This window comes from Hyla sarda, chromosome 5, assembly GCF_029499605.1.
Source record: "Hyla sarda isolate aHylSar1 chromosome 5, aHylSar1.hap1, whole genome shotgun sequence".
Lineage (NCBI taxonomy): Eukaryota > Metazoa > Chordata > Amphibia > Anura > Hylidae > Hyla > Hyla sarda.
The window spans coordinates 223,406,993-223,416,708 of record NC_079193.1 but is presented as its reverse complement, the minus strand read 5'-3'; the positions used below and the strand labels follow the sequence as shown (position 1 = coordinate 223,416,708).

Here is a 9,716-nt window from a genome sequence, read left to right as displayed (position 1 = left end):
GTTTTCACACATTTTTGTCACAATTGCGGCTTTAGAGCAGAAAAGTCACAGAGGAGAAGAGGTGGTGTTACAAAGTGGTGTTCTGAAGTAATTTCTTGTTTTTTGCATATGTATACTAAAAAAGTGTTTTTACTTATGTATGCCAAATTTATCAACCAAATGATAAGCGTGTCACACATAAGAAACACTTACACCATGAAAAACAATGTACATAAGTCGTGTTTCTAAGCACAGCTTGATGAATTCCCCCCATTGGCTATAAAATTTGATAACTGGGAAAGTCAGAAAATGTAGTAAACAGTAATAAACAATATCGGCTTGTTTAGGAAGTTTCTTTATAAAAAAAAAAATCATGTTTTGGTTCATACATTTTACATAGAGAACAGTAACTATTTACTGCAATAACATTACTTTGATAAAAAATAATAAACACTCCTTTATAAATTATGACACAGTTTCCCAAAAGGTACTTTGAAATGTAGTTTGATACTAAACATCAGTCTTACGAAAAAACACACAACTTTTCCAGATGAAGTCAAAGCACTGTAGAAGGAAGATCAAATATCTTACATACTGGCCAGTCATGACTTTCATAGTACAGGAATTGCTTCACTACATTGGAATAGTTCCCTTATTGTGGTAACGGAGTAGGTGTAAATGCGAGATCCCTGGATACAGTGAGAGAAGTTCACCACTGGACCCCAGTAGACTATGATCTACTGCGACTATGGTTGCCATTTTCTACAGATTTTAACATTTAAAAAAGGCACAGAGACAAAAACAGTATTTCTACAGAGGCCTAGTCTAATAAGGTTTCTTAATTCATTGTATTTACACATGACATAAGGTGCAATGAGTGAACATCTGGGCTTTCAGAATGTAATATATATGTCAGATATTACAATTTTCATACCAAATCTCACGGCTTAAGCAAAAAGCACTTTTGTTCTTTTTAAACAATAAAAATCTACAAAAATATAATATTTTTATATATACACAGTACAATTCTAACAATGAACAATACATACAACTATCATGTATACGGCAAGTCTCATAAGGAAGCCATCTGTGCCAAAGAAAGTTTAAAGAGCTGTGCCTGGTTGTCCAGTTCTGTCACACGGTCCACCATTTCCTGTAATGATGCGGCACTTGGGTAGTTCAAGGCAGCCATTTTAGTGGCCATTACAATGTTTTTAAGTAGTTCACACAGTTGGTTACTGGAATTCATCAGTCTATGGCAGATCTCTTTTGTGGAAACTTGTCGTGAAAGAGTGTCACCAATAAAGACCAGTTTGTGTGCACTCAGGATGACAAATTTGCTGTGAGCAACAAAAATTCTGGGAGGCTGTGCTGTGCTCATGCAATTGAAGAAGGCGTCGATTGAGTTAAGTAGGGAGATGAAGAGGGTCTCACACTGGTCAGAGTAGAAAGAGAGTAGTTGCTTATCTTGAGGAGTCAAAGAACTGTTTTCAGCAGGAACGCTGTGAGACGACTTCCACTTTGAGATATCATTTTCCATTGGTGTGGTAATCTCCTGCTCCAGTTGCTGGAACTGACTCAGCTGCAACACAGATAATGAAAACCATCATATCCTTTCATCCTTTCTAAAAATAGCAGAGAGCAGAAAAAAATAAAAAAGCCATGGTAGAAAGTTTACCTGATGCTGTTCTAGCTGTGGTTTCCCTTGCTTTGTAATATTTTCCTTCTCTAAAAGTTCTCTCTGGTGACGTTCAAATTCCTCTTTACCCTAAAGAAAATCCACCCATGTTAGTCATTATGCAATGGAAATAATAAATCACATTACAAATGATAATAATGATCTTGTGCTTATATATAGAAACTGCAACGCAACTCTTCAAAGATTTCGAGACACAAAACTGACCCAGCCTGAAGAGAAACTTCACAGCACTCTAATACATACATACTAATTCAATTTCCATAGACAGAATATATCATTAAAAATTTATAGACTGTGCTAACATGACAGTGGCAGATGATACTTTAGTGAGAGGGTATTAGCTTGTGGCTTTGAAATAAGGCATTTTATAGACCCTCTCATGCCACTTACATAGATGCATCTTATGCTTGAATACTAGTATAATGAACATTTTAGGGGTCATGTATTAAGTTAAAAACAAAGTTTTTAAGAAAAAAAAAAAGTATATATATATATATATATATATATATATATATATATATATATATATATATATATATATATATATATATATATGGTATATTGCAGTAAAATGTAGAATATTTCTGCATCTTAAAAACACACAAAATTTTTCAGCCATACTTCTATTACCAGAATCTCTCTATACCTGTAGCAGTTTGTCTGCTGTGTGCTACTCCTATATTAAATAACTTCCTCCAGTCCAGTAAATGTATAAAAGTAGAAAGCTAAGACATTCTCTAATATATACAAGTTTTGGTTTAACAAAACCCTTTGCATGGCCCTGAGTCAAGGGATTATATGACAGACTCCATGTGGACTGTCTTGTATTAGGGTAAACACATGTATAATATTATATATATATATATATATATATATATATATATATATATATATATATTCATTCCCAAGTGCTGCAACTACAGAAGTACTGAGCTGGGCATTGTATGCAATGGAGGTGATCAATATCATCTGGTTCATTTATAAACTTTTGATATTATACAGGGTTCCATTTAGGGGGTATATATGGTCTTTTACAGGGGACACTTCTGATGTTCTTTAAAGTAATAAATAAACAATATCCACACAATGATTAACCTATTAGTTTTACCTGTAAATGGACATAATCGTAATCATCCATCCAACTTCTCATTGAACCTTCCCGACTCTTGAAATTAGGAAGGTGCTCTTTTTCAATCTGCGTCAATGGCTGAACACTATCTGGTTGTATAAGCTGGGGCTTGGTGCAGCTATACATAAACTCTGAATTACTGTTCACAGTGTCTGAAGGTTTTTTATTTTGGACATTAGCTTGCTTGAATAAAAGTTCAGCATTAATACTGATGGAGGTGGTTAACTGCTTAGCATCATCTACAATTGTCCTGGCAACCATGACAAACCTTTCTAGGCTGTCACATTTGTTGCCTGCTTTATTGTAAGAGAGAACATTGAGTGACCAATTGAAGTTACTGAGGTCCTGGCTGGTCTGAGCCAAGATCTGGTGGGAATCATCCAGTCTCTGCAGCTCCCTTTTCATTTTATTATACAGACCAGGCTCTGAAACAAAAGCAGCATTTATAGTAGCCCCTTTTGAGAACTGAAGAAAGTCATAAAGAGACTGCTTTACTTTGTCTACAGCAGAATGTATTTCATTTATATGTCTTTCCATGTAAGCATATGATCGCCACTCGGCATTAACAAAAGTTAATAACTTAGACACTGATATTTCCACTGTCTGTTGAAGTCTTAGCAACAACTCTAATGCAGAGTCTGGGTCCATTACGAGTTTCTTGTCTTGAGAGGGTGATGATGCCACAGATGACTCCTTGGAAGTTGTGGAAGATGTAGACATGTTGCTTCTAGTGCTTCCAGTGCTAGAGAAAGACAACCTATTCACACCATCAGTTACGTCCTGCATCCCTTTGCAGTCTTGCTGAACTTGAGGTGGGAAATCATAGATTCCTTCCTGGTCATCTGATCCAGTGTCACTAGAGATGTGAACTCCTCGAGGAAAGTCATAATCATCTGATGCTATTTGACTGAGATGGTTGCGAGGAAAGTCATAGACGCTTCCTTTTCTTGAAGTAATCTCAGAATGCAACTGGCTAACACCATTCATTTTCTTGCACTGCTCTTGACAGGTCTTAGAGCTTGGAGGCAGTGTGTCATATGTCACTTCTGGCTTTTGCTTTATCGATGATGGAAAGTCATATGCTTTATCCTTAGCAGAGGGTAATATGTTGTAAATCTGAAAGTAAAATAACAGATGTGTAAATTCTGGATTTTTTGGTCTGCAATAGCAATTTATCAAGTTTTCATGAAATCATATCAATAAAACTCTAAACTATGTATACTGTTATTGCATGGTGTACACTCAAGAGACAATATTATATATTTAATAAAATAAAAAACAAATACATAAATAAAAAAAGAAAAAGGTACAACATTTAGCTTAGGCCTTGTCAAAGGCATCTGCACCTACCCCTTGGGGAGGAGGAACATCATATATTCCTTGTTCTCTGGCTGGACTTGGGTACATGCTATTTTTGGCAGCTAGTGGAACATCATATACCTAGAATACAATCAGAGTAAATATTATTAACATGAGAAGTATGCCACATGGTATATATTTTATTCTTACTGAATACTGGCTTATAGAATAGTGCAGCAATCTCAGATTTTTCATATAGCAAGCTGAAACGTAAACCAAATGAAAGCAAGCTAAAATTACACTCTTTTGGTCTCCACCTTGTAATATGAGTCTATGGACATGTTTACCATCTGCACTAGGGACAACATTTATCATTGTCTTTAGACAATTTGTGTCTAGAAAAGGCACAAAAAAAAGGCGCAAGCAGGGTTTATTTGCTCCTTTTGGTGTACACATTTCTGCAGATTTTGAGGTGCAATCCAATGATTTTGGCAATACACATTTTATAACTGCGCCCTTTTGTGAAATGGTGCAAAAAAAGGCGCAAAGCCACTGAAAAGTCTCTAATCTACACCAGCTCTGACTTAGCTTAGCTTTATGGTGTATGTGAAGAGAATTACCAGCACGCAAAAAAACAAAAAAAATAATAATAAAAAAAAAGCTTCACTTACATCTACAATGATAAATGCCCCCCCCCCCCCCCCCCTAGTTGCTTTCTCAGCACATGCAGTAAAAACTACTAACACAGTAAGAAGAGAATCTGACTTCAATTAATATTGGACCCACAGTTATATTTGCTAGATTTTGTACTTTATTTCTTTACCTACCCCTTGAGGTCGAGCAGGAGGCGTATCATAGACATTGGCTTGCCACTTTGGTGAAGCTTCATAACCATATCCCTGTCCCATCCTTATTGGGGTTATGACCTGAATTGTGAAAATACACAGAACAGTATTAATAAAAAAAGACCCATATAACCATGCGATTTTATGATAGGCTGCTAATGAATGCAGCCAAAGTAACAAATTGCAATTTTTACAGTATAACACCAAACATTAGAACCCATAGATGAATGCCATGGATCAATAACCCCATATTTTTTACATTAAAATAAGGTTCATTTAAGGAACCTGACCGCCCTCATAAAATAGTGACAGCAATTACGTGTGACTGAATCTGCAGTAGTAGTTTTGTAGAACCCCCTGTTTAATAGCTGCAGTGAGATGCCAGTGCTATGAGGCAGGAGTCCAAAGTAGTCATGAGCTGTAGGCTCTTCCCACCTCCCCGCCAGTATGACAGCTTTTACCCTATGCAAAGTAGCTACCTGCTTCAAAATATTTGAATTCAAGGGTGATGGAAATGTCAGTGGTCTAGAATTGTAAAATGTATGTATGCATGTATCTCTGATTAATAAAATAATACATCCAGTTACTGCTAAGTTATGTTCAGTTCAGAGCCCAAGTCAGTGCATCACCCATGAATGAAGGATGACCCGGCACATGGTAAGTAGCTTTCACTGCTTTATTGAAGCTTTCAGCTTAGCATATCTAAACACGTTGCGGCTCCACCTGAGCCTCTCTCAACAGAATCACCTATGACTAGTCAATGCTAATTGGCTTGTTTGGCTGGCAGAGGAACTCCGCTATACAGGTTCTTTCTAGGGTTGTCCCAAAGTACTCTCAGATACATGTGACAGGTTTTGTTTTTATAAAAGAAAGGGCTTTTTTTTTATATATATATAAAAAAAAAATTATATATTATTTATTTAAACTTTTTGAAAAGGGTGATTCAATTTTTTTTTTATTGGGAAGAGGTTAATTCACATTTATTATAATTTTTTTTCCACACTTTATAGTCCCCCCCCCATAGGGGACTATTACATGAAATCTGTACATTGCATACTGATCAATGCTATGCCATAGCATAGCAGTGATCAGTGTTATCAGCGCTCCTTTACTAATGCATGACCATGGCCATCGGATGGACAAAGCAGGGTAAGGGACCTCCAGCTGTCCTCACAACTGATCAGTACACCACAATTACACTGCGGTGATTCCGATCAGAATCCCTGTGCTAATCAGAAGTACATCTCAGGACTTAGATGCTGCAATCAACTTTGATCGCTGCGTCTAAAGGGTTAATAGGGGTCCTGGCTACTGCAGCTCCATGATACCTGCTGGCAGGAATCCCGCTGGCAGGTATCAGATTAGTACTCGTCCAAATGTCCAGTATCGGTATCGGGACATCCCTAGTTCTTTCTGAGTTATTATGGCCATTCTTGTACATTATCCAACAATAAGCTGAATACATATACAATAGTAAAAGGATGAAAGTATTATTTAAAATAAAAGTAATCCTAATTCTAAGTGGCTCTGCAAAAAGTGAATCCCAGCAAGGCACAAACAGACGAGATTTTTTCATATGCCTAGTGTAGACTTCTTAACATCCGTGTGGGCTGATAATACTGTCTCAGGAATGGAGCATATTTTGTTGTAAACTGCTCAACCATTACAGAATACCCAGGGACATTCCAGGAAAAAAAAATATTTCCATTCTCCTTCGTCTTATGTACACAGCCCCTCGGAATGCACTTCCTGACTTGCATGATAATGAGATATAAGCCACTGGTTACCACTGAATTATACAGTCATTTACTGGAAAACAACAGTGGATTCCATCCATATAATTCTTGGACTTGTTTGTGTAATTTAAGAAGCATCTGGAGAGATTGCTTATAATGTACGCCTTAACCCAAACATGTTGGATCCCTTTTCTAGATGTAAATGATTGCACAAACCAGGTTGCATAAAAGATTTTGGTTACTGTGAACAGACTAGAAACTAGACTAAAAATGGGACAGGCAATAGTGTTAAAGATAAAGGACTACAACAGTACTCAATAGACAAAAATATTGCACACCAACATGTCCCTGTAATATAAGGCATTGTTCATACTGCTGTCGGGCTCCATTAGGTGGAGCTCTGTTGGCAGTTCTGTCAAGATTAGAGTGCAAGCCCTATTTTTTTTCTCCGCTAAAATCCTGTAAAATTACTGGGTCACCGACGGACCCTATTCAAGTGAATAGGGGCCCATCGGGACCTGGCAGTAGCTGTTTGCATACAACCACTTTCAGGGTCCGATCTGCTCCAAAAAAAAAATGGGTCACATGCGAACGGCAATGTGAACCTAGCCTAAGGTCCCTTGTAAACAAACATGTTACCATTTTACTGCACCTGTGTGGGATGCTATAGCACTTACCAATTACCGGGAAGCCTTTCAGACATGGCCTAAACTGAACAACCTCTTTCATTCTATGACTCAGTTTAAAAGGGTTATCCAATTTTACTTAATTGAGGGACGATCCTTAGGCTAGGCCAATAATATTAGATTGTCATGTTGCTGAGGCACTGTAGTGTTGCACTGTCCCGTTCAGTCTAATGTGACAAAAAATTAGTACCTTGCCCGCTGCTACTAATAGTTTGGTTACAAAAAAAAAATAAAAAATACAGGAGTGCTCCATAGTGTAGTCATCCATCCATTTATGCCTTAATGATTATTGGAAGTGCTTTTCACTGGCGCAAACGGACCTCAATACAGGCAATGTACTCCAGTAATGTTCAGTGCTGTATAGCGTTTATTAACTATAGAACGAACTAGTTTCAAGGCCTGGACTGGCCTCTTCATCAGGTTCATGAACCTGACGAAGAGGCCAGTCCAGGCCTTGAAAAGTGTTGTTCTATAGTTAACACGCTATACAGCACTAAACATTACTGGAGTACATTGCCTGTATTGAGGTCCGTTTGTGCCGGCGAAAAATTACTTGGAGAGGTGGAGTGTTTGAATCTTACTAATAGTATGGTGACAGCAAGGTCGAGCAGAGGTAAATACTGAAGAAGCTGCAGCCCAAGTACCTCGGACCCTCAAAACATCATTGGGGGTGTCAGAAGCCAGACCTCTCCTGATCTAATATTGATTGTCTCTCCTGAGGATAGGTTGGATATCCAGCTTAAGCAAGATGTCTTTATGAACAGAGGTTAAAGCTAAGATTGTTCCTAAATGTATAATATTTCATTAATACTATCAATATGTCCTCTCCTGACAATTTGTTCCTCAAACTTGCATTAGGTCAATTATTACAGAGATAAAACACTGTCCACATTTAATGTATGAACCTTGCATTTTTTTTTTTTTTTTTTTTTTACAAAGATTTTCCACTACTGAATATGAATACTTGTCCTCCCACTGTTTGCACACCCACTGTTTCTTTACAAGACCTACATGGTGGCTCCATAGTGAAAGATCAGAAACAAAGTTCACAGTCATAAACAGTAAAAGAATAGAGAAGCAAAGATCAAAACAGCATCTTAAAGTAACAGCCCACACTGAAGTAATGCACTGTACTGTGTAATATCCTCTGCACTCCGAGGTTACTATATTTCCTGTTGCTCACATTTCAGTTCCTGGTCCTTCCATTAAGGGGCCGATTTTCTCATGAAGGAGCAGTGAGAGAACAATGCAGGATTTTGTGTGAGAAAATAATTGTGAAGCAAATTATTTATTTCCTCTACTGGACATACTCCAGACATCAGAAGGTGACAGCCTGTAAAGTGGACTGAGATCAGAGGACTTGAGGCTGACCTCTGGCCCCAAATACCTGCTGTCATTTCTTACAGCCAGCAAAAGGCATCCCCCTTGGAATGCCACCAATGCTGGCTGCTGGCCTTTATGGCAAGGAATCAGCTCAACTATATTGGCTTTTCTTTGATCAGGATTATTTTATGTGCCCTAGCTTTTCAGTACTATCTGCAAAATCTATACAGTGACACTATATATATATGTTACAATAAATGGCGTCAGCTTGAAATAAATATGCAGAAAACTTTAGGGTCCAGCAGGAAAGGTAGGGAGCTCCTGTGTACTGTATTGCTATTAAAATGCTGCCTATTAAGACCACCGACTTATCTTCCCTTGTTGGTACTAATCGCTGTCTGGCAGGAGTTCAAACAGATAAGAGACAGAGCTGCATATACACATGATCCATATAGTCTGCACTAAAACAAACAAGTAAATACTATTCAGAGAAGGGTTTCATAAGTAACAAAGGCTTTACTGACTGCACATAGCTGGGGCTTCATCAGGTGAAAATGAAGTGTAAGCGACTGGGCAAACAGCAGGTGTTCTTGCTGTACAAATAGTCAAGGCTAAACAGAACAGAGCAATTAACCCTCTATGTGCACCAACGGTTTCAAACCCCAATGAGACATGCAACACAATCTTTTGGAAACTGGTAGGAAGTGGTTTAAAAAAAAAATCTATAAATAATCTAGACACTGTACAGATGTAAATGTACTCTGTTCTAGCAAAAATAAAAAATTACATACATGTCAATAAAGATTTCTTTATTTACGCCAACTGCAAAATAGGGTGATTGGTCTAAGTTCAGATTATAACATTGACCCAACTCTATGTTTACTTTTCTGTGGTTCAACCCAAATGGCTGCAGCAAATGGTGTTTACATCAGTATCCCACTAGCTGTGTTTTCTCTGAGGGTGGATTTTACTCTTGTGTGGCCAAAAATCTTAATCAGGTTAGCTAACCCTGCTCTCTCA

At 37.7% G+C, this 9,716-nt stretch overlaps 1 protein-coding gene across 3 annotated transcripts in view; it reads right to left on the bottom strand.

Moving 5' to 3' along the window:
* Positions 1-229: 229 nt before the first annotated feature.
* NEDD9 (neural precursor cell expressed, developmentally down-regulated 9) overlaps positions 230-9,716 on the bottom strand; it is a 189,376-nt gene continuing 179,889 nt past the window's right edge. For 2 of the 3 annotated variants that reach the window (XM_056521180.1, XM_056521182.1), the window contains exons 3-7: positions 4,934-5,032; positions 4,158-4,247; positions 2,787-3,923; positions 1,658-1,747; positions 230-1,561 (exon numbers count right to left, since the gene is read on the bottom strand). In XM_056521180.1, the coding sequence (XP_056377155.1) occupies positions 1,052-1,561; positions 1,658-1,747; positions 2,787-3,923; positions 4,158-4,247; positions 4,934-5,032 (1,926 nt within the window). In that variant the 3' untranslated portion in view covers positions 230-1,051. The remainder of the gene's footprint in view (positions 1,562-1,657; positions 1,748-2,786; positions 3,924-4,157; positions 4,248-4,933; positions 5,033-9,716) is intronic. The other variant, XM_056521179.1, reaches the window with a different exon arrangement.